The sequence below is a fragment of the Loxodonta africana genome, chromosome 4, assembly GCF_030014295.1.
Source record: "Loxodonta africana isolate mLoxAfr1 chromosome 4, mLoxAfr1.hap2, whole genome shotgun sequence".
Lineage (NCBI taxonomy): Eukaryota > Metazoa > Chordata > Mammalia > Proboscidea > Elephantidae > Loxodonta > Loxodonta africana.
In genome coordinates, this window is record NC_087345.1 from 30,977,768 (window position 1) to 31,002,585 (window position 24,818).

The 24,818-nt window shown below is 36.0% G+C and overlaps 1 protein-coding gene across 4 annotated transcripts in view; it reads left to right on the forward strand.

The window, feature by feature from the left end:
- The window catches only part of BLTP3B (bridge-like lipid transfer protein family member 3B), a 116,555-nt gene that overhangs the window by 20,572 nt on the left and 71,165 nt on the right, over nt 1–24,818 (forward strand). For 3 of the 4 annotated variants that reach the window (XM_064283693.1, XM_010599584.3, XM_010599590.3), the window contains exons 2-6: nt 12,136–12,298; nt 14,050–14,088; nt 16,117–16,208; nt 22,338–22,527; nt 23,447–23,587. In XM_064283693.1, the coding sequence (XP_064139763.1) occupies nt 12,136–12,298; nt 14,050–14,088; nt 16,117–16,208; nt 22,338–22,527; nt 23,447–23,587 (625 nt within the window). Of the gene's footprint in view, nt 1–12,135; nt 12,299–14,049; nt 14,089–16,116; nt 16,209–21,400; nt 21,490–22,337; nt 22,528–23,446; nt 23,588–24,818 lie in introns of those variants that run through there. The other variant, XM_023538729.2, reaches the window with a different exon arrangement.

Sequence of the window (24,818 nt, forward strand, 5' to 3'; positions counted from 1 at the left end):
TGGGGGATGACTAATAATGTTCAACATATTTTAATATGCTTATCGGCCATCCATATGGCTTCTTTGGTTCAAGAATCTGTTCAAATCTTTTGCCTATTAATAAGTCGTCTTACCATTAAGTTGTAAGAATTCTTTATATACTGTAGATACAACTCCGTTTTCAAACAAGTTTCGTAAATACTTCCTAGTCTGTGGCTTGCCTTTTAGTAACAGTGTCTTTTGAAGGGCAAAGTTTTACAGAGCAAACAAGATTCTAATTAAACAATACACATATCGTTTTGTGACATTGTTTGCCAATCCCATGATACGTCAACACTCTCCGCTTTCGACCTTGGGTTTCCCATTACCAGCTTTCCTGTCTCCTCCTGCCTTCTCATCCTTGCCCCTAGGTTGGTGTGCCCATTTAGTCTTGTTTTGTTTTATGGGCCTGTCATAGTCTTTGGCCAAAAGGTGAACCTCAGGAGTGACTTCATTACTGAGCTATAAAGGTGTTGAGGGGCCATACTCTCAGAGTTTCTCCAGTCCCTGTCAGACCAGTAAGCCTGGTCTTTTTAAATTTTTTGTGAGCCAGAGTTTTGTTCTACATTTTTCTCCAGCTCTGTCTGGGACCCTCTATTGTGATCCCTATCAGGGCAGTTGGTGGTGGTATCTGGCACCATCTAGTTGTACTGGACTCAGTCTGGTGGAGGCTGTGGTCCGTTAGTCCTTAGAACTAATCTTTCCCTTGTGTCTTTGATTTTTTTCTTTCTCCTTTGCTCTAGACAGGGTGAGACCAGTGTAGTATCTTAGATGGCTGCTTATAAACTTTTAAGACCCCAGATGCTATTCACCAAAATAGAATACAGAACATTTTCTTTATAAACTGTGTTATGCCATTTGAGCTAGATGTTCCCTGAGACTGTGGTCCCCACAGCCCTCAGCCCAGTAATTTGGTCCCTTAGGGAGTTAGGGTCGCTGTGAGTCAGAATCAACTTGAGGGCAGTGGGTATGGTGTTTTTTTTTTTTTTGGTTAGGGAGTTTGGATGTGTCTGTGGTGCTTCCCCATTATTGTGTACTGTCTTACCCTTCAGCAAAGTTACCACTTACCATTTGTCTATTTAGTGTTTTTCCCTCCCTCCCCTCTCTTTCCCTGTAACCATCAAAGATTGTTTCGTTTTGCGTGTAACCTTTTCATGAGCTTTATATAGTAGTGGTCTCATACAGTATTTGACCTTTTGTGATTGACTTACTTCATGCAGCGTAATATCCTCCAGATTCATCCATGTTGTGAGATGCTTTGCAGATTCATCATTGTTCTTTATTGCTGCTTAGTATTCCATTGTGTGTATGTACCATAATTTGTTTATCCATTCGTCTGTTGATGGGCACCTAGGTTGTTTCCATCTTTTTGCTGTTGCACACAGTGCTACAATGAACATGGGTGTGCATATGTCTATTCATGTGACTGCTGTTCTCTAGTATATAGTCCTAGGAGTGGAATTGCTGGATCATGTATTTCTATTTCTAGCTTTCTAAGGAAGAGCCATATCATTTTCCAAAATGGTTGTGCCATTTTGCATTCCCACCAGCAGTGCATAAGAGTTCCAATCTCCCTGAAGCCTCTCCAACATTTGTTTTGTTTTTTTGATTTGTGCCAGTAATGCTGGGATGAGATGGTAGCTCATTGTGGTTTTGATTTGTATTTCTCTACTGGCTAGTGTTCTTGAGCATTTCTTAATGTATCTGTTAGCCACTTGAATGTCTTCTTCGGTGAAGTGTCTGTTCATATCTTTTGCCTATTTTTTAGTTGGATTATTTGTTTTTTTGTTGTAGAGGTGTTGGATTTTCCTGTAGATTTTAGAGATTAGGCCTTTATCGGATTTGTCATAGCCAAAATTTTTTTCCCAGCCTGTAGTTTCTGTTTTTATCCTCTTTGTGAAGTTTTTTGATGAGCATAAGTGTTTAATTTTTAGAAGATCCCAGTTATCTAGGTTATCTTCTGGTGTTTCTGTATTGTTATTTATGGTTTGCATCCTGTCAATGCCGTGTATTAGGGCCTCTGGTGTTGTCCCTATTTTTCCCTTTATGACCTTTGTAGTTTTTGGTTTTATATTTAGGTTTTTGATCCATTTTGAATTAGTTTTTTTGTATGGTATGAGGGATGGGTCCTAGATCATTTTTTTTTTTTTTTGCAGACAGACATCCAGTTTTGCCAGCACCATTTGTTAAAAAGACTGTCTTTTCCCCATTTGATGGCCTTTGGGTCTTTGTCAAAGATCAGGTGACTGTAGGTTTACATCTGGGTTCTCAGTTCTCTTCCATTGGTCAATGTATCTGTTGTTGTACCAGTACCAGGCTGTTTTGACTACTGTAGCTATATAAGTAGGTTCTGAGGTCAGGTAGTGTAAGTCCCCCTACTCTATTCTTCTTCAGTGGTGTGTTACTTATCTGGGGCCCTCTTTCCTCTCCATATAAAGTTAACGATTAGTTTTTCATCTCTTTAAAGAATGCTGTTGGTATTTGGATCGGGATTGCATTGTATTTATAGATTGCTTTGGATAGAATTGACATTTTCACAATGTCAAGTCTACCTATTCATGAGCATGGTAAGTTTTTCCATTTATGTAGGTCTCTTCGTTTCTTGCAGTAGTGTTTTGCAGTTTTCTTTGTACAGGTCTTTTACATCCCTGGTTAGATTTATTCCTAAGTATTTTATTTTTTTAGGGGCTATTATAAATGGTATTGTTTTCCTGATTTCCTTTTTGTAGTTCTCTTTATTGGGCTATAGGAATCCAACTGATTTTTGTATGTTTCTATTGTATCCTGCTAATCTGCTGAATCTTTCTATTTAGTTCCAGTAGCGGCACTGGGTAGTATTCTCATAGAGACTTTTGGGTTTTCTCTGTACAGTATCATCTGCAAGTAGGGACGGTTTTACTTCTTCCTTACCACTTGGGATGCTCTTTATTTCTCTTTCTTTCCTTATTGCTCTAGATAGGACTTTCAGCACAATGCTAAATAACCAAAAAAAAAACAAACCCATTGCTGTTGAGTTGATTCCAACTTAAAGCGACCCTGTAGGACAGAGTAGAACTGCCCCATAGGGTTTCTAAGGAGTGCCTGGTGGATTCAAACTGCCAACCTTTTGATTAGTAGCCATAGCTCTTAACCATTATGCCACCGGGGTTTCCAGTGTTAAATAGGAATGGTGATAAAGGGCATCCTTTTCTTGTTCCTGTTCTCAAGGGGAATGATTTCAGCATCTCCCCATTAAGAATGATGTTGGCTGTTGGTTTTGTATAGATGCTTTTTTATGTTGAGGAATTTCCTGAAAGCAAAGTTATAAATTTTGATGAAGTCTATTTTTTTTTTCTTTTATAGTTTGTACTTCTTTATTTGTTTTAAAGAAATCTTTGCCAAACTCAAGTCACTGAGATTTTCTTCTAGAAGTTTTAATAGTTTTAGTTCTTACCGGGGCTTCAGACTGATTCAAACCAGCTCATTTATGGAGAAAGATGTGGCAGTCTGCTTCTGTAGAGATTTACAGCCTCAGAAACCCTATGAGGTTGCTATGAGTAGGAATCGGCAGTTGGGGGGTTTGGATATATACATGTGTAGTTTGTTAAACTGTGGGTTGGAAGGTGGCTTGTGAAATCAGTTTATTCAATTGCAATCACCATTTAAAAAGAATGGAATAGAATAGAAAACGTCATACTGCATTACAAAATTGAAAAATTGCTTTGTGAAATTTTTGTTTCCTGTGTGCATGCATGTGCTACATTGTAATGTAAAGTGTACTTCTTGCTCTAAATCATGCCAAAAAATTCAAAAAACACTTAACTAATTTACTTCTCGAGCCTGAAGGTAATGACATATAGAGTAGGGCAGGAAAACAACTGGCTCTGAGAGGAAGATGCTGAATTAAAGGAGGTGCAACTGGGGTGAAGGGAATGGCGTTGGGTAGAGGAGAAAATGAGTAAATATGGGTTTCTGTAGAAAAGCCTCATCTGTTCTTAGTTTTAAGGGATCTTTATTGCTACTTGATGAAGTCCATGGAATGTGAAAGGCTATAATTGGTTACAGATTAAAAATTTAGTTGTCCTAGCCAAAGGATTTGGCTGTCTATCAGATTTTGGGAATTCTCTCCAAGAACATCCTCTGTTGTATGATGACTTTAAAATGTGGTTTGAAGGTACTTGTCTTTTTTGGAAATATTGTTTTGAATAAAACCAAGCAGAAGCTGTTAATTTGCTTATTGGTTCTTGTACTGTTTTCATATGCAATGAGAATCTAATCCTTTTAGGGGCACACACTTCAGATACTAGATAGTGATTTCAGTTACTAGTTCATTTCAAGAGTTTGATTGGGCCCAATTGGGGAGAATGGAACAATGATGGGAAAGAATCTTTATGTTACCTTTCAGTTCTAAAATAATTTTGGATTTGTGTTTCTCTCTCTGTCATAATTCTTTATTCATTTATCAGTTTGCCCCTGAGGTAGTGATTGGTTTCACATGTCTGGAGGAGAAACTGATTGAACAGCCCAGATGCCCTGTCTACCTTTAGGTCAATTAGCTATAACCAAGGAAGTATGTTAACATTCCTTAGACTCCCTACTCCTGTGTTTATGGCCCTTCCCAAAGAAGGGGGAGTCACTGGTAGATGAGCAGCTACCCCAAGAGGTATTTGCTTCTTAATAAAATAATTAAAATTGAATTATAATGTTGAAATAATTTGTTTTCTGGATGGTTAATCATTTTTCTTTAAGGCAGTGATTGTTACTTAGCTTTTTCTGTGTCCAAAAACACCTATTGAAAATCTTATTAATTTCACATAATGCATAAAAACAAATTTACTAATTTTGTTTTTACTGTTAAAACAAAAGTACTTGTTTAGATTTGACTCCCATTCAACAACTGCAGATTAAGGAGCACCTTTTTTAATTTTTTAAATTAAATAGTTTAACATGCATTGTTAAGTTTCCTACAAAATTTCATTTTTCACGATATATGATGAAATATCATAGGTAAGAATGATTATTTTTACAACTGTTATTTGAGAAAATATTTGCAAGTAGCAGAGCCAGTTCTTAAGTTTAGAAGTATAGCAGGCATTCGTGTGACTCTCCAGCAACATCAGCAATCATAGGAACCATGAATAATTTCAGGATAAGGTGAATAATTCATCAGCAAATACGTATTTGCTGATGACATTTTAAAAGAATATCTTAGACTAATTAAATGAATGAGAAAAGATAATGTGGAGGAAGGAAGGTAACCACGTCAAAAAGAGGTTTATAAGCTATGTTCTTTAAAGAACTAGATTCTTTATAGCTCTTAACATTCTGTGATTCTACCCTCAAATGTTATATTTAATCTAGAGATAGTTTATTCTACAAATCTATTTCAGTTTGGATTGACAAATAAAATAACTATATGATCTTTGTTTTCATGATGTAGCTACAAAATTAATCAGATGAAAGTCTAAGAATTTTGTTGTTAATACTGAAAAAATGAGTAAATTTGTTTTTATGCATTATGTGTAATTAAGATTTTGGGTAAAATGGAAGCCTTTTGTCTTCACATGCCTCTTTTAAGTATTAAGAAGTTCTGGTGGCACGGTGGTTAAAAAGTGGTCAGCTGCTAACCAAAAGGTCAGCAGTTTGAACCCACCAAGCTGCTCTGTGGGAGAAAGATGTGGCAGTCTGCTTCTGTAAAGATTTACAGTCTTGGAAACCCTATAGGGTCACTATGAGTCAGAATCGATTGAATGGCAGTGGGTTTTTTGGTTTTAAGTATGTCTTTAAATTGTTACATTATTAAAATATTGTTAACTGGTAAGATGCACACATTTATATTAAAATTTACTTCATTGGTACTGTTATAAATAAATAACACATGAAGACTTTTAAACTGTTTTGCATGCCACAATGGTGACATATTAATGAAACATTAACTTATGTTCTGAACTTAAAAACTAAAAAATTGGTTAAGAGTTTTTGCCATTTTTATCTTTATCATGTGGTAAGACTTTCCTCAGTGCAGTTGTTATGACTGACATATTCAGGTCATTCAGCTTTCTATTTCATTGTCGGTTTGAGTCCTTACTAACATACTGTTTTGATTTTATGTAGATTGCATTCTTGCATTCTCCTCTCCCCGCATCGTTTTCCACCAAATAAAGAATTATTCAAAAGTTTAACTGACTTACTGAGGTAGATTTCTATCATTTTTTAAAATTTGGTTTAAAAAATTTATATACCTTTTTAGAGCTTTAAGTGATTCTTTATGAGCTGTAATAGTTTATATGACTTCAGATAGTAATTTATTCCCATTAGGACCAAGCCTAGTATTAGAACTCTTCACAATGACAACACATTTTGTCAAGTAGCACCATTGTCTGGGAACTTCAGTAGGAAATTTAGACCAAAAATCTTGAAGCAATACTTGAAAAAACCAGAGGTGGACACACAGTCCTTCGATGCCTTATGGTATTCTGTGAGTAGTCTTCCCTTTGTGTGCCTGGTGAATACTTAATGAAAGCCTACTTCTCCTGTAACAATATGAGACAGATGTGGCTGAAGAACCATTCTCTTGTTTGTGAGGAAGGAGCATAATTTTTAGCTTTCTAAGGAAGTGCCATATCATTTTCCAAAATGGTTGTATCATTTTGCATTTCCACCAGCAGTGCATAAGAGTTCTAGTCTCCCCTGAAGCCTCTCCAACGTTTTTTATTTTCTCTTTTTTTGATTCGTGCCAGTAATGCTGTGGTGAGATGGTATCTCATTGTGGTTTTGATTTGCGTTTCTCTGATGGTTAGTGATTGGGAGCATTTCCTCATGTGTGTGTTAGCCGCCAGGCACTTGAATGTCTTCTTCGTTGAAGTGTCTGTTCATTTCTTTTGCCCCTTTTTTTTTTTTTCTTTTTTACTGTACTTTAGATGAAGGTTTACAGAACAAACTGGTTTCTCATCAAACAGTTAGTACACACACTGTTCTATGACATTGATTAACAACCCCAGGACATATCAACACTCTCCCTTCTCAAGCCTGGGTTCCCTATTACCAGCTTTCCTGTTCCTTCCTGCCTTCAAGTCCCTGCCCCAGGGCTGGTGTGCCCCTTTAGTCTTGTTTTGTTCCATGACCTTTGCCCATTTTTTAACTGGATTGTTTGTCTTTTTGTTGTAGAGGTGTTGGATTTTCCTGTAGATTTTAGAGATTAGACCTTTGTTGGATTTGTAATAGACAAAATTTTTTTCCCAGTCTGTAGGTTCTCTTTTTACTCTTTTGGTGAAGTCTTTTGATGAGCGTGTTTAATTTTTAAAAGATCCCAGTTATCTAGCTTATCTTCTGGATTTTGTGTGTTGTTAGTTACAGTATGTATCCTATTAATGCCATGTGTTAGGGCCTCTAGGACTGATCCTATTTTTTTTTCTGAATTAGTTTTTGTGTGTGGTGTGAGGTATGGGTCCTATTTCTTTTTTTTGCAAACGGACATCCAGTTTTGCCAGCACCATTTGTTAAAAAAGACTGTCTTTTCCCCATTTTTTGGACCTTGGGCCCTTGTCGAAGATCAGGTGATTACAGGTGGATGGATTTACATCTGGGTTCTCAACAAATTCTTATATGGATAACCAGGATCTTTTGATGTTGTTCCTGTTAAAACCGTAATAAATGCATTCATAACTTAAATAGAAAGGAAATAGAAAACTCAGTACCTATTTTGTAGCAGGTGCTGTACATATTATCTGTTTTTGATTCTCACTGTAGTTTTTTGAGGTTGGTACTATTTCCCCCATTTTATGGATAAGTAAATTGAGGATCAAAGAGATAATACAATGAGTGGCTAAACAAGAATTTCAACCTGTTTGAGCCTGACTTTAAAACCCGTGTTGTTGTTAAGTGCCATCTAGTCAGTTCCAACTCATAGTGACCATGTATACAACAGAGTGAAATGCTGCCCGGTCCTGCATCATCCTCACAGTCATTGTTACGTTTGAGCCTATTGGCGGGCACTGTGTCAACCCATCTCCCTGAGGGTCGTCTTCTTTTTTGCTGACCCTCTACTTTACCAAGCATAATGTCCTTCTCCAAGGACTGACCCCTCCTGATATATGTCCAAAGTATGTGAGACGAAGTCTCGCCATCCTTACTTCTAAGCAACATTCTGGTTTTACTTCTTCCAAGACGTATTTGTTCATTCTTTTGGCAGCCCGTGGTACAATCCATATTCTTAGCTAACAACACAATTCAAAGGTGTCAATTCTTTGGTCTTCCTTATTCGCTGTCCAGCTTTTGCATGCAAATGAAGTAATTGAAAATATCATGGCTTGGGTCAGGTGCACCTGAGTCCTCAGAGTGACATCTTTGCTTTTGAACAGTTGAAAGAGGTTCTTTGCAGCAGATTTGCCCAGTACAATACATCATTTGTTTTTTTGACTGCTGCTTCTGTGGGCGTTGATTAAGACAACATGCCTTTTGCAAATGTCCTTTCAGTATGAGCTAAATTGAAAATAGAATTTTCTTGTGAATGACATACATTTTAATAATCTTTTTGGACTTTCACTTTTATTCTTGCTAGGCTTGTCTTTTGGGTTTCTGTTGGACTTTTCTCTATCAAAATGCTCCTTGTCACTTAAACATACAGAAAAGTATGAAGACAAAGGAATTAATCTAAAATCCCACCGACCATAGGTAGTAAGTCTTGATATTTGAGATTTTGTGATGCATTTTCTATGTAATTGAAGTCATATGTAAGCATTTCTTTATATGATTGGTAACATATATTACTTGTTACGTATGTAGCTACTACTAATATATTGTAACTGAACTCCACAGGGCAGGGATGTTCAGTGTTCTGCTTGCCAGAGTATATGTTTGGGAAGTAAATCCTTAAATACTTATTAAATGCTCTCTTCTAGCTCTAATATGGTGTCTTCAGGAAGTGGTGGGTTGTTTTTAGCTTCTCTTTGATTAGGAATGGTAGTGTATCCAAACATTAGGGTGAGTATAATGCAGTGTAGCATCATTGGTGATATACTTTAGATTAAATGTTAGTTTTGCATTTCTCAGTTGATATTCTGTGAGAAGATACAAATGCAGATAAAATCTGGTACAAGAAATTCTAGTTTGGAGTTCATAGGGAAGCATGCAGGTATCGATTGGTAGTCTTATTGACGTTGTTGTTGTTGTTGGTTGCTGTTGAGTTGATTCTGACTCATGGTGACTCCATGTGTGCAGAGTAGAACTATTCCATAGGGTTGTCAAGGCTGCGACCTTTCACAAGCAGATTGCCAGACCTATCTTCCCAAGCACCTCTGGCTGGGTTTGAACCACCAACTTTTTGGGTACTATTCAAGTGCTTTACTGTTTACGTCACCCTGGCTGATCCAATATACTTAGTTGCTTTAATCTTTAACTGGATTTCATGGGTGGTTCAAATAGTTAATATGTTTGACTGCTAAGTAAAAGGTTGGAGGTTTGAGTCCTCCCAGAGGTGCCTCAGAAGAAAGGCCTGGTGATCTACTTCCCAAAAGCTCATCCATTGAAAATGCTGTGGAGCAAAGTTCTGCCCTGACACACATGGGATCGCCATGTGTCAGAACTGACTTGACGCCAACTGGTTATCTTTAACTTTAAAGAAACATAGAAGACTGGTTAATGCTTGTTTTGTTAGTCAACAGTTAATTTTGTCACTAGTTACATTTCTGAAAAAGTACTTCCTGGGTAAAGTTAGCAATTTTTCAATTTTTAGAGTTGCTTTGAGAATTAAAGTAATGTGGGTTTACTGGGTATATGAAGTTACTTTAAAGTGAAACCCATTGCTGTTTAGTCGATTCTGGCTCATAGCTATCCTGTAGGACAGAGTAGAACTGCCCCGTAGGGTTTCTAAGGCTGTAATCTTTAAGGAAGCAGACTGCCACATCTTTCTTCCTTGGAGTAGCTAGTGGGTTCGAATTGCTGATTTTTCGGTTGACAGCTGCGTGCTTAACCACTGTGCCACCAAGGGTCCTTTACTTTAAAGTACATGTGTAATAATGATAAAAACCAAAAAAACCAAACCCACTGCTGTCAGTCGATTGTGACTCATAGTGGCCTTGTAGGACAGAGTAGAAATGCCCCATAGGGTTTCCAAGGCTGTAAGCTTTTTTTTTTATGCAAGTGATCTTATTTATTTATATTTAAAAACCATAGCAACAATATTTACTCCAGTCCTCACTACAACCATTTTAACACATTTAAAACTTATCACATGCCCTAAGACAACCTTCTGACTTGAAACTGAAGACACTCAGGGAGGCCACCTTTCAGCCAAACAATGGACAGGGCTATAAAATAAACAATAACACCTGTGAAGAATGTGCTTCTGAGAACGATCAAGTATAAGAAAGTGCCTCTGAAAACAATCAAGTATACGAGACCAAAAGGGCAACATTTGCCCAAAACCAAAGATAAGAAGGCAAGGAGGGACAGGGTAACTGGACTAATGGAAACGGGGAACCCAGGGAGGAAACCGGGAGAGTGCTGACACATTGCGGGGTTTGCAACCAATGTCACGGAGCATTGGTTGGAAGACTAATTTGCTATGTAAACTTTCACTTCAAGCACAACAAAATGTTTTTTAAAAAATTGTATGATAACTATAATGATTATCAATATATAAAAGCTCTGAGAAAGAACAGGCTTCACTTTTCTATCATGGTGGGACCTTGGTGCTTGGATAGCAATTACCCAAAAACCCAGTGCCATTGAGTCGATTCCGACTCATAGCGACCCTATAGGACAGAATAGAACTGTCAAGGCCGTAATCTTTATGGAAGCAGATTTCTACATCTTTCTGTCTTGGAGCATCTGGTGGGTTCAAACCGCCAGCCTTTTGGTTAGTGGCCAAGTGCTTAACCACTGCACTACCAGGGGTCCTAAATAATATTATTATTAGTTGTGGTATTTGGCAAATAAGTTTCTCCTTACGTTTGTTCATCTGATAAGTGAGTTTAAAAATAGTATTTACCCTCAACGGGTTATCATGACAATTAGATGAAGTAGTAATTCATGCATATGAAAAGCCTGGTATATATTAAACCCTTAAAAAAATGTATATTTATATATATGTGTGTGTGTTAACTATTGTTAAATTCTTTCGATCTTAAGTTTAACAGTTTTTAAGTCATTATAGAGAATCTGAGTTCTTTAACAAAATCAGGCTTAAGTCTTGTTTGTGATTTTTGGCATTTTCATTAAGCAATTTATACTTCACTTAACTCCTTTAGGAATGATAAATAGCGTTTATATATCTAGTTCAAGGTTTTGAATAGTTGGTGTTTTTAAAGAGTCTCACATAGAAATCACCAGAATCACTCCTAAACAGTTGGTGTAATCCTCTTCCTCATATACCTTTTAGAACAAGATATATGTACCATAACTTATTCTTGGAATGATTTGGATCAGTTTCTAAAGGAGAGAGTCACTGGATGATTCTTAAGAAGTACAGATGTGCTTTGATAGTCATTCTGGCTAATGAATGGCTACTGCTGCTGCTAAAGGGTCACCTGATTTCTTACCTTCTTTGCAGTTTGAGTAGTAGAACAGGACGTATCTATTCGTGTGATGTTGTGTCTAGTGAAGTGAAGAAAACACGATGGCTTTCAGCTACCCTCAGTGCCTGGAAAATAGTGGATGCCCACTAAATGTTCAAGTTTAAAAGGCAGTAAGAACCAGAGCTTGATTGTATATGGGAATATTCAAATGTTGCCAAAAAATTGTAGGCTGTGTGTAAAAGAACAATGAACAAAAGAGATCAAAAACAAAAACAAAAAAAATAACAGAACACATTGAAAAACATGGATTAAAACAGAGCCTATCACATTTTTAATACTCTGTGTTGCAAGAACGAAGGAGCCCTGCAGGCGCAGTGGATAAAGTGCTCAGCTGCTAACCAAAAGGTCAGCAGTTTGAACCCACCAGTCTCTCCAGAGGAGAAAGATGTGACAGTCTGCTTCTGTAAAGAACTACAGCCTTGAAAACTCTATGGGATACTTCTCTGTTCTGTAGGGTCTCTGAGTCAGAATTGGCTTGACAGCAGTGGGTTTTTATTGCAAGAATGAATCCGGGGTACAATAATTGGCACTAAAACTAATGTCAACATATATTCTCTTTCAGATTTACCAAAAATTTATCTCCTGACAAGATAAATCTGAGTACCCTAAAAGGAGAAGGTGAACTGAAGAATTTGGAGTTGGATGAAGAAGTGCTCCAGAATATGCTGGATTTGCCAACATGGCTTGCTATCAACAAAGTTTTCTGTAACAAAGCATCCATCAGGGTAAGGCTTCGATATCTATGGAAGAAGGCCTTTTCTGTTTTCATTTTTTATTTCATCCCTGTTTTTCAAAATAAATATTTTGTTTTAGATAATTTTATAAAGAAGCACTTATATTAATATAATTCGGAAAAAATACCTTTGTGTAAGTGGTTGCGTGAATGTGTGCCTTAGATCTTAATTGTTAAGTCAGATATTTGTTATTAATTTGTTAATTGTAAATTTCATTTCATTAAAATTTAAATAAAATTATTATTTAGTAATTAACTTACTAATAATAATGCCATTGGTCAGTTTGGCGTATTATCACAGATAGTGTTTTTCATCAGATTTATTGTCAAATGGGACATTTTAAATTTTGTTGTAAGTAAACACTATTTCAAATGAAGACGTGTGAACTGATAGGTTATTTCTTGCTTTGCACATTATACTTCTATGTGGAATTTTATCGCTTTATTTGTTTTCTTCTTTATTTTGAGGATTTTTTAAATTTCTTATTTTTCATTTACTCTAATAACTTTTATTTCATTTGAGGGTATGAATCTGTTCTACCCACAACTGTTTGATCATTTTTGAACTTCTCTCAAAGCCTTATTTAGGAGTCTTGTTAGATTCACGTAAAAGGAAGAATTCTTGGATTCTTCGTATTACTTCTCCTCCTCCTCATCATTATCCCTAGTTATTATAACTTATTATTCGTGTTTATTTTTGTCTGTAATAATCTGTTGATTTGTATGACCTTCTGCCCTAATAAACCAGGCTTAGTTTGAGAGTATGCTCACTAGAAATACTGCATGCTAATTTGTTTCATTAAAGTAAAATTTGGGCTCCAAAGGAAAGAATGTGTAAAGATACCTATACCTTTGATGGCAACATAAGTAGATTGCCTTGGGGGAAGGTCACTTTTAGTTCTTGCCCTGTCCTCCATAAACCCACATACCTACAAAGACATACGACGTTTTTAGTGCTGGGTATGTTTGATTATATTTGATATTGTCTACATTTTACACTAATGGCCTCACTTTTGTATTTATCTTTAATCTATGCAATAAGATTGATCAGAATTCTAGGATTAAACAAATTTTTAAGTCAATAGAACATTGATGTGCTTTTCTGGGAAGTCTTAATTTAAATTGTGGATTTAAGATGATTTGAAGATTGGGGGACAAAGATATTTAAAGAAATCTGTAGTTCCTGTTTGAAAAGATGACTAAGAAAGAATAACTGGTAATATTTTCTTATAAAACAGGTGCACTTGAGGCCAAAGTGTGAATGAATTGCTCAGTTTATTATTTTGCAATTTAAGAAAAACAGTCATCTGATATAAAGGAGCCCTGGTGGCACGGTGTTTAAGAACTCATCTGCTGTTGGTGGTTCAATTCCACCAGTGGCTCCGCAGGAGAAAAGACTTGGCAGTCTGTTCCCTGGAAGATTATAGCCTAGAAAACTATATGGGACAGTTCTAGGTGGCACAGATAGTTAAGCTCTGGATTACTAGCCAAAAGGTTGGTATGAACCCACCTAGACACGCCTCAGAAGACAAGCTTGGTGATCTGCTTGGTGATCTGCTTTAAGATAACGCCTTAAAAACCCTGTGGAACAGTTCTCATCTGCACGTATGTGGTTGCCACGAATTGGAATTGACTCAGCAGCAACTAACACCAACAGCGTCATCACTATGTAAAGAGGGCATCAGTGTTGATTATGGTTTTCCTTTTTTATGATTTCAGTTTAAAGAATTTTCTTTTTTCTAGATCCCATGGACTAAACTGAAAACACATCCCATCTCCTTGGTGAGTTTTGAAATTGTTCAAGTAATAAACACTTACATACAAGTAATATCTAACTGGAAACTGTGGTGGTGTAGTGGTTAAGTGCTACAGCTCCTAACCAAAGGGTTGGCAGTTCGAATCTGCCAGGTGCTCCTTGGAAACTCTATGGGGCAGTTTTACTCTGTCCTATGGAGTTGCTATGAGTTGGAATTGACTCGATGGCACTGGGTTTGGTTTTTTTGTTTTATAGGGTTGCTGTGAGTTAGAATCGACTCAATGGCAATGGGTTTTAATATCTGTCTACTCTATTTGGGCATTTCTGCTACTTATTTTTCATTTTATTTTGATGGGACTTAGATTTCTCAGTTTTTAGGTGAGAAGTTTGAGCTTTAAAATGGGAGAGTCTTTAAAGTTTTAAGTTCTAAATTGGTTATATTTTATCACATCATTTAACTTTACCATGGGATTTTTTTCTTTTAATAACATTAGATTCAGACTTTTCTGCTTTACTGATTTAGTATATTATGTAACATGTTTTCTAATATACTTTGCTTTTTAAGAAAAGTTGAAGAAAATGGATCACTTGTTCATTTCTTTGTTCTTCCCACAAAAATTTATTGAGCACCTGATCTCTGTCCTGAGGGAAATTGTATTTTTATGTTTTAACTGAGGAGACTGACAGTGAACAAGTAAACAAATAAAACAAAGTAGTTACAGACAATAATAAATGCTATAAATAAAGTCAGGAATGAGAATGACTGGAGTTGTGTTGGTAATGGCTGCTATCTTAGTTACCTAGTGCTACCTTAACACAAATACCACAAGTGAATGGCTTTAAAGAACAGAATTTATTTTCTCATAGTTCTGGAGGCTAAAAGTGCAAATCAGGGTCTCAGCTGTGTTGATTTCTCCCTTGTCAGTAGCCCCAGGTGTTCCTTGGCAATCTTTACATAGCATCCCCCTCCCCTACCTGTGTGTCTGTGTCTTTGTGTCTATACCCACTCCTCACTTACTGACATGGTTAGGTTGCAAAGACCAGGTCATTGTGCAAAAATCAGCATTATGTGAAAATGGAGGATAACATATCAGATCACAAAATGGAGGATGACTACATCATTACATAACTACCAGATTACATCATTGCGTAACTGACAAACCACTGAGAATCATGGCCCAGCCAACTGGACACATAAATATCTTAACCATCATGGCCAGCGTTACTCTCACCTTACACCTTGGTGTTCATTACTGGCGGTGTATGTCATTAATATGCAAAATAGTCTAATAGATTTTTTATTATGACTTTTTAGATTTTTTTGCTGTTGTCATAAATGTGAAATATTGGATAACAAAATAGTAAGTGACGAGTAGGTGTAATTTGTCCTGTTTACAACTCAGAAGTGATTAGGTTTAGAACCCACCCACCCTACTCAGGTAGATGTAATTGACACAACAAAACCCTATTTACAAACAGAATTACATCCATAGGTATAGGTGTTAGGATTCCGACACATATTTTGGGGGCCATAGTTCAATCTATAACAGCTACTAAGAACTTTAGATCTTCAAGAAAAAAGTGTTCTCCTGAGAAAGCTTTTTTGACTGTGTGAGTATTTTGTCATATTTTATGCTTATTTAATATTTTTCATAGTGATGTCTCATCTCAGCTTTTTGGGGACTGTTCATTCTTATCTATTAATATATAATCTTATTTATCAGTTAATAATGTGATAAGTTCTGGAATTTAAAGTGAATCTGATGATTCCCAAACATTACATGGCAATTTCTTATAGTTTTTTTTTCTTTCATACTCCTGTGTTGTACACAGCTTTTCCACCAGTTAATAAGTGCCTTGAAAAAGGACAGAACTCTTTCTTTTCTTTTTTGGCATTCGTTTTTTAGACCTTTAGAGAGATACTTAAAATGACTCTGTTCACTTATTGTTTACTTTGCTTCTAAAGAAATGAAACAGAAAATAATTATAAGTAATATTTTCATAACATACATAAAGATATCTGATTGTTTATATTTTAAATGTATTTTCATTAGTCCCTGGATAAAGTAATAATGGAAATGAGTACATGTGAAGAACCACGAGCCCCTAATGGCCCATCACCGATTGCAACTGCATCAGGACAAAGGTAAGCTATTTCCATTGATCTGTAGGACTGACAATGGAAATTCTTTTATAGTTCCTCTGTTATCTGCAGTAATAGGATGTAAAGAAAATAAAATCCCCTAATCTCTGAAGTTCTCTTTTTTCAGTCACTTCTCTCATCAAACAAAAAAAAAAAAAAAATTTTTTTTTTATTTGATGAGAAAAAAAATTTTTTTTTTTTTTTATTTGATGAGAAAAAAAATTTTTTTTTTTTTTTATTTGATGAGAGAAGTGACTGAAAAAAGAGAACTTCAGAGATTACGGGATTTTATTTTCTTTACATCCTATTACTGCAGATAACAGAGTTTTTTTTTTATAAGAAAACAGAAGCCTGTTTCTCACGTAAAGTCAATCTGTAGCTGAGAATGGGGGCTAAGGTGTTAAACCTCTGTCCAGATGGTCATGGCTTCCAAGGTGGCCCTACATTTTGATCCCAGCTAGCAAATGAGAAAAGAGAGGATGACCTGTAGGAGTTTTTATGATTCACGCCTGGGAGTGAGCACATCAATCCAACATACCTAACTGCAAGAAAGGCTGAGAAACATGGTGTCCTTCCAGCTACCAGTCTCTCTTCTCTGATCTTTCTTTGCAGTGCATCTGAGTGCCTAACATACACTCCTGTACATAAACCCTTTTCGCCTGACCTATGAGGCCTTTCATATCTGGCTCCTGTCAATTGTCTTAATTTATTGCCCTCTCCCACATAAACAGTGTATCACAAAGTACTTCCTGTTCCCTAGATACACTGTCCCTTCTTGTGTCTCTCTGTCAGGGCCAACAAACTTTTTCTGTAAAGGCCCAGATAGTAAACATTTTAGGCTTTGCAAGTCATGGGGTCTCTGTAAAAGTTACTCAACTCTGCTCTTAAAGTGTGAAAACAGGATAGATTATGAGTAAACAAATGAACATGACTCTCTTCCAATAAAATTTTTATTTGTAAAAACCGGTGGTGGGTAGATTTGGTCCGTGGGCTGTAGTTTGCTGACCTCTGTTCCATTTTTTAAAAAAGAAATTTGGTGAAAATATACACAATAAAACATACAACCATTTAACAATTTTTACATGTACAGCTCATTGGCAGTGGTTACATTCTTCACATTGTGTCACCGTTCTCACTGTCTCTGCCCATATTGTTTCAACACCGTTAACTTACACTCTCTGCCCCTTAAAGTTCACATCTGTGCTTTAGAGTTACTGTTGTAATTTCAGTCTCGTATTTTTTTATAGGTAGTTCTTCAGTAGGGTGCGATGCTCAAGATAGATGTTGTTTACTCAACTAAATTGTTGTTTAAAGATGACTTCAGGTTGCAAAAATAGAAGATTTGATTGTTAGCTTCTCTACTTATCTTGCTTTTCATGCTCTTAAATAGTATTGATTAGCCAGAGGCAGTGCAGCAGCAGCAGATGGAAGCAGAAGAACATAGGCGTTCCTTAAATCAGCCTCTGAGTAGTTTTTCTCTATTATCACTTTCTGTGCATCAGTGGAACTTTTATGACTTCTAAGAGCTAAGTTGATGTCTTAATAAATTACAGAGCTTTTGGACTGCTCTAAAATTCGTTACATATAAAATGTTCTCACTTTATACAGTAGATATACACAGATTGTATTAGGATAGATAAAAAAATCACATGCTAATAAGTAGAAGCATGGGGACTATTTCATAAAGTCCTCTTGAAAAGTTCAATTAGTCCTTTAAAAATAGCCTTCTATAAAAAATTGGCTGTTTATTTTTGCATTCAATGAATCATTTCCTTAAAGCAAGATTTTTGCATTTTTTTTGGATTGTGCACACTATTCATGGTAGAATATTCATGTAGTTTTAATGTGATTGGTGCCTCCTCAAGTTGCGTAACATAGCAGACTGGGATATTTAATGTGTTCTAGGTGTTGCGTAAAACAATAAAACTCTTCTTGAGGGTGGATGCACACACTCACACCCTTCTTCTTGCTCACAGAGATTGAACCATCGTTGTATTAGTGCATTTTATGAGAATGCCTACAGCCTAATCGATGGCTTTCCACATGGGACTGTAATGGTGATCCTTTCCATTGCTAAAAATTTACAGAATGCCAGGTTTATCAGATGTACAATTTATATTTGGACTACAGGTAACAGTGACTGGAAAAAGAGCTTTCAAATGAACTCCTTTGCAGTTAATTCATCATCCAGCAACTTGAGATTTTTAAAAAGTTTAGATTATGATTCCAGGTTTGATAATATGGATTGGAGCATTTGGTCTTTAGATTGACTAGAATTGACGCCTTTGAATTATGGTGTTGGTGAAGAATATCGAGTATACCATGGACTCTCAGAAGAATGCATAAATCTGTCTTGGAAGGAGTACAGCCAGAATGCTCCTCGGAAGCAAGGATAGGGAGACTTCATCTCATGTACTTTGGACATGTTATCGGGAGGGGTCAGTCCCTGGAGAAGGACACCATGCTTGGTAAAGTAGAGGGTCAGTGAAAAAGAGGAAGACCCTCAATGAGATGCATTGACACAGTGGCTGCAACAATGGGCTCAAGCATAACAATAATTTATGAGGATGGCAGAGGACTGGGCAGTGTTTCATTTTGTTGTACATAGGGTTGCTGCGAGCCAGAACCGACTCTATGGCACCTAACAGCAGTAGAATCAGAAAGAATTGTAGAGAAAGTACAGATGTTTTTATGATTGTTGAAAGAGGAAAAGACAACCAGGGAAATTGAAGTTAAGGAAAGGTATTTTTATAAGTATGGCAGAAATAAACCATTTTATCAATGTGGACAAAGTATAGTTGGTAATGTTCATCCTACTTCATGTTTTCATAGTGGCAATAGGTTTTATAACTTTGGCTTTGTAGTCATATGATGATAATCTTTGTATTTTGAAATGGCAGTATGGTTTATCTATTTCAGTGTTTTCTAAGCTTGCTTGATTGTTGACAGTCACTTAGGGTACTTATTAAATCTACAGATTCTTTTAGGCTCCTCTTAAAATTGTGATTCAGTACGTCTGGAATGGGGATCAAGAATAAATATTTTAAGTAAATGTTCCAGGTGATTCTTTATAGTCACACAATTTAGGGAAACACTCATCTATTTGAAGTATTTTCTAACTAAAAGATAAAAATAGAGAGAAATTAACAGACTGGCTATTTAGGCAGATCATGTGGGCTAACAGTGCTTTCACAGATTAATGGTCTAAAAAAACCAAAACGAAAACCAAACCCATGCCATTGAATCGATTCTAGTTCATAATGACCCTATAGAACAGAGTAGAACTGCCTGCCCCCCATAGGGTTTCCAAGGAGCAGCTAGTGGATTCAAACTGCTGTCCTTTTGGTTAGCAGCCAAGGTCTTAACTACATTCAGACATAAGATTTTATCATTTCACATGGAGTAAATATCTATGTGAAGATTAATTAAACTTAGAAACACTTACTTGTAGACTCTAATTCTACCTTTTTAATTTACCATAGACAGTGTACCCAGAAAAATGCAGACTTTAGTCATTGATTGAGGCTTCTATCTTCTGATGGTAGGTCCTCCAATATGGACTGTAGCTTTTTTTTTTTTTTTTTTTTTTTACCATGAATAGAATTAGAACAGACAGGCTTGGATGTTCTAAAAGGATATTCCAATGTAATTATTACAGAAATATTCTTTCCTACTCTGGGAATATTTCTGTATAAATAAACAGTATTTGTCATTAGGATTAAAGCAATGGCTCCCTAAGACACTGATGAGTTCTTGCTCCTCAGTTCTCAATTTTCTAAACTCAGAGTAGACTACCACCTCTTTTTATAACAAAATTACTTCAGGCATGCTGAGTACTATTTAAGGCACTACACATACACCATTTCACTTAAGGACCATATATAGCAACCTTTTGAGGGAAGTATTATCTCCATCTTAAAAATGGGGGAACTGAGGCTCAAAGATTTTAAATGGTTTATTAATAATAATATACTACTGTTAGTAATTATGTGGCGCCCTGGTGGCTCAGTGGTTAAGAGCTCAGATGCTAACCAAAAGATTGGCGGTTCAAATCCACCAGCCACTCCTTAGAAACCCTATGGGGCAGTTCTGCTTTGTCTTATACGTCTCTATGAGTTGGAATTGACTTGATTGCAACAGGTTTGGTTTTGTTTGGTATTAGTAAGTATAAATAATAATTATGTTTTATAAAGTCTCATAAGTCAAGTGATGGACTGTTTGATTTATATACATTATTTATGTACTTCACTTATGAGCTGGAAAGTATTACTTGTTTTAAAAGATGAGTCATCAGAAGCTTAGAAAGGGTAAGTAATTCACTCATTTAAGATAGTAAATTAAGATGAGCAGCAGCAGGTGTAGGGGAAGGTCGGTGGCTGATGGATAAAGATAATTGGTTCACTTTTAGACATTTTGAGTTTGAAATGTGTGAGTGGCAGACAGCTGCAGAGACCTGGTGGACAGTTGAAGTTTTTACAGTCTGAAATTTCAAGAAAAGATCTGGACCAGAGACAGTGATTTAGGAATAATGAGCATATTGATGATAATTGAAATCTCCGAACTGGGCAAAACTTTCTTCACCTTTCCTGCCAAAATACATTGATAGGCTATGTTCTTGTCATACTGTACTACTCATCATTCTCTAAACATGACTTCTTCCTGCCTCCTTATGCCTTTGCTTATGCTATCCTCTATTCTAATCTTCTCATCTCTCCCTGTTGAAAGTTCATCCTTCTTTCCTAGGTGTATTTCTCCCCAATTATAAGTAGTTCCTTCCTCTCTTCATCCAGTACACTGTTGGTTCTTTTTTAAAGCACTTAGTTACAAACTGCTTCATGTTATAGTTGCTAGGGTATGCATTTTTTTCCCTCCCCAAGTAACTTATAAGCCATCTGTCTTAGTTACCTGATCCTGCTATAACAGAAATACTACAAGTGATTGGATTTAACAAACAAATTTATTCTTTCACAGTCTTGGAGGCTAGAAGTCCGAATTTAGGGTGACAGGTCCAGGGGAAGGCTTTTTCTCTCAGTTGGATCTGGGGAAAGTCCTTGTCATCAATCTTCCTCTGGTAGGAGCTTCTCAGCTCAGGGAGCTTGGGTCCAAAGGACACACACCCTTCCTGGTTCTTCATTCTTGGTGGTGTGAGGTCCCTCTTCTCTCTGCTCCATTTTCTCTTTTATATCTCAAAACAGATTGACTCGAGATACAATCTAATCTTGTAGATTTGAGTCCTGCGTCATAACAAAGCTGCTGCTAATACTGCCTCATTAACATCATAAAGGTTAGTATTTATAACACAAGAATAATCACATCGGCTCAAAAATGGTGGACAACCACACGATACTGGGAATGGTGGCCTAGCCAAGTTGACACACATTTTTGGAGTACCCAATTCAACCCATGGCACCCTCTGATGCTCTAACTAAATTTTGATTTGCCTTATGTCCCAGCATCATTCCCATGGTAGCTGCTTAGTAAATATTTTTTAATTGAATTATAGAATGTGAAAATTGTCTAACCCTATTCCTAAATTATCAGGATATATCCCAATTGGAGTATGTAAACTTTTTATATTGAGAATTTAGCACTATTATTTTATCAATACTAGTGGTCTAGACGAATGCTTTTTTTTTTAAATAATTTTTATTGTGCTTTAAGTGAAAGTTGACAAATCAAGTCAGTCTCTCACATATAAACTTATATACACCTTACTACATACTCCCATTTACTCTCCCCCTAATGAATTAGCCCGCTCCCTCCTTCCAGTCTTTCTTTTCGTGACCATTTTGCAAGTTTCTAACCCTCTCTACCCTCCCATCTCTCCTCTAGACAGGAGATGCCAACATGACTAATGCTTTTTTAAAGTAGACAGCTTTGGTTTTAATGGTTGAATTTAGAGAGTAACCTCCAGTTTTTTAATTCTTTATCATTTTGTTGAGAATAGTGTTTTTATTACTTACATGTGACTATGCTGTATTATTTGCTTGACAAAAAATTATGTTGTTTAAATGCATAATACAATATTAGGAGATTATATGCATATTTGTGTGAGAATATTAAGAGATAATTTTTTCTTTTAAAGATTTTTTTATTTAATGCATTATATTTTGTTTTGCTTTGTTTTTCCAGTGAATATGGCTTTGCTGAAAAAGTAGTTGAGGGTATTACTGTTTGTGTAAATTCCATCGTCATCCGAATTGGAGCAAAAGCCTTTAATGCATCTTTTGAACTTTCTCAGCTTCGGATATATAGTGTAAATGCACACTGGGAACATGGAGATTTAAGATTTACTCGTATTCAAGATCCACAGAGAGGAGAGGTAAAGATTCCTTTTTTTTCCCCCCTTAAAAATGTTTAAAAAAACAAAAAAAAACCCATTGCCCACGAGTAGATTCCGACTCTTGGCGACCATATAGGGTATAGTAGAACTGTTCCATGGAGTTTCCAAGGAGCAAACTGGTAGATTTAAACTGCTCACCTTTTGGTTAGTAGCCCCAGCACTTAACGACTGTGCCACCAAGGCTTCAAAATGTTTTAGTCAGAGATAAATAAACCTGTTGCCGTCAAGTCGATTCCAACTCATAGTGACCCTACAGGACAGAGTAGAACTGCCCCATAGAGTTTGCAAGGAGCACCTGGTGGATTCAAACTACCGACCTTTTGGTTAACAGCCGTAGCACTTAACCAGTACGCCACCAGGGTTTCCCAGAGATAAATAGAACATTTTAAATAATCACTTCTCATGGTTACCAGATTCACATGGTACTGGATTTATTCTTCTTTCTTTTTAACCATGCTTTTCTCTATATTACTCTAAATCATTTAATTTTAAAATGTGCATATTTTAATGTTTTTTACTATAATAAACCTTTCAATTTGTAGAGTTAATGAGCCCCGTTTTATGTTCTTAGCTCTTCAGAATTAAATTTTAAATTAAAAAAGAAAACTGAAATTTGTTATTTAAATTCTTGGTCACATCATTCAAATGCTCTTGTACTTTATATTAATCACTTAGAATAAAAATACTATCAGTCTTCCAAATGATGAATGTAATTATGAAAATGTATTCCTGAATTTGATGTAAATATATAATTTAAAAAAATAAAAGCACGGTGAATATATCTAGGGTGTTATGAAAATTGAGATTCATTTTTATTTTACTTATTTTTTCTACAAATGTACATTTTTTCATTCTGTTTTGAATGAGTAAATGAAGCTACTTTCTGTGCTTTCTTTAGGTTTTGACATTTAAAGAAATAAACTGGCAGATGATTCGAATAGAGGCAGATGCTACTCAAAGTTCACATCTTGAAATTCTGTGTGCTCCTGTTCGATTAATAACCAATCAATCAAAAATCAGAGTCACACTAAAAAGAAGAGTAAGTCAACAGAGTCACTTTTTGATTTATGTGTTAACTGTTGGAATTGACAGGAAATTTTAAATAATTCTTAAGCGAGATATTGGCATGCTTGTTGTTGCCAGTTGCCATTGAGTCAGCTCCGACTCACGGCAACCTTGTATATAACAGAACAAAATGTTGCCCAGGCCTGCACCTTATGTATGATCTGTGATTAGCATGCTCAAACCAGAAAAAAAGACTCATAGTGACCCAGAGTGGAATTGCCCCATAAAGTTTCCAAGGAATGGCTGGTGGATTCAAACTGCCAGCCTTTTGGTTAGCAGCCAAACTCCTAACCGCTGTGCTACTAGGGCTCAATTAGCGTGCTACCAGCGGCATATTACAACAATTCAAAGTGAAGGGCAATATAGTGCCTCAAGTAGTATTTGTAGAAATATAGTGTAATTATGACATTCCTCTGTTTTCTAAATTTAATATCTAGATTTTTCAAAGATTTTTGTTTTTGATGAATATACTTCTCATTTGCCAAATATTTGTTGAACATTAATTGTCTTAAATTTTCATTTCTCCTAATGAATCTTACTCAGGGATAAACAGGAAAGCCTTCATTATCACTAACCAAAATAATTAGCTTTAGGAGGTTATTAAGGTATGACTGGTAATTTAGGTAAATAGGAGGAGAGTTACTTAAGGATTTCATAATTTTCTGTGGCACGTTTGTCAGAAGTTGAGCATCCGCTGTGGTTTGTGATGAAATTTAATGAGGAAATGATTTTTTTTTTTTAAACCATGGCTCAATTAAAAGTCTCAACAATGTGTTTTGTACCACTAGACACAAATAATTATACTAATTTAAGCTGAAAAAAATTTTTTTTAAGAGTATAGCACTTAACACAGATATTCTGAAATGTAAAATGTGGTTAAAATAGCATTTTAGTTTGTAATGAATCTTAATTCCCTTTTCTCTCCTAGAATTAGGTGAATTAATATAGGAAATTGTATGACTTATTAACTGTAAATACAAAATTAAATTATTATATGTAAAGCACTTAGAACACATGGTATGTATTTATATAAGTGCTATTGTGTAACCTGCCACTAGTTACGATATAAGGAATTTGTTTGTCTTCTTCTCACTGTATCTCCAGTACTAGGAGTTATTCCTCACATGCTGTAGGAACTAAGTAAATATTTGTTGAAGGAAGGGCCCCTATTTAATTCCATTAAAATTTTTGTTAATTTTTTTTAT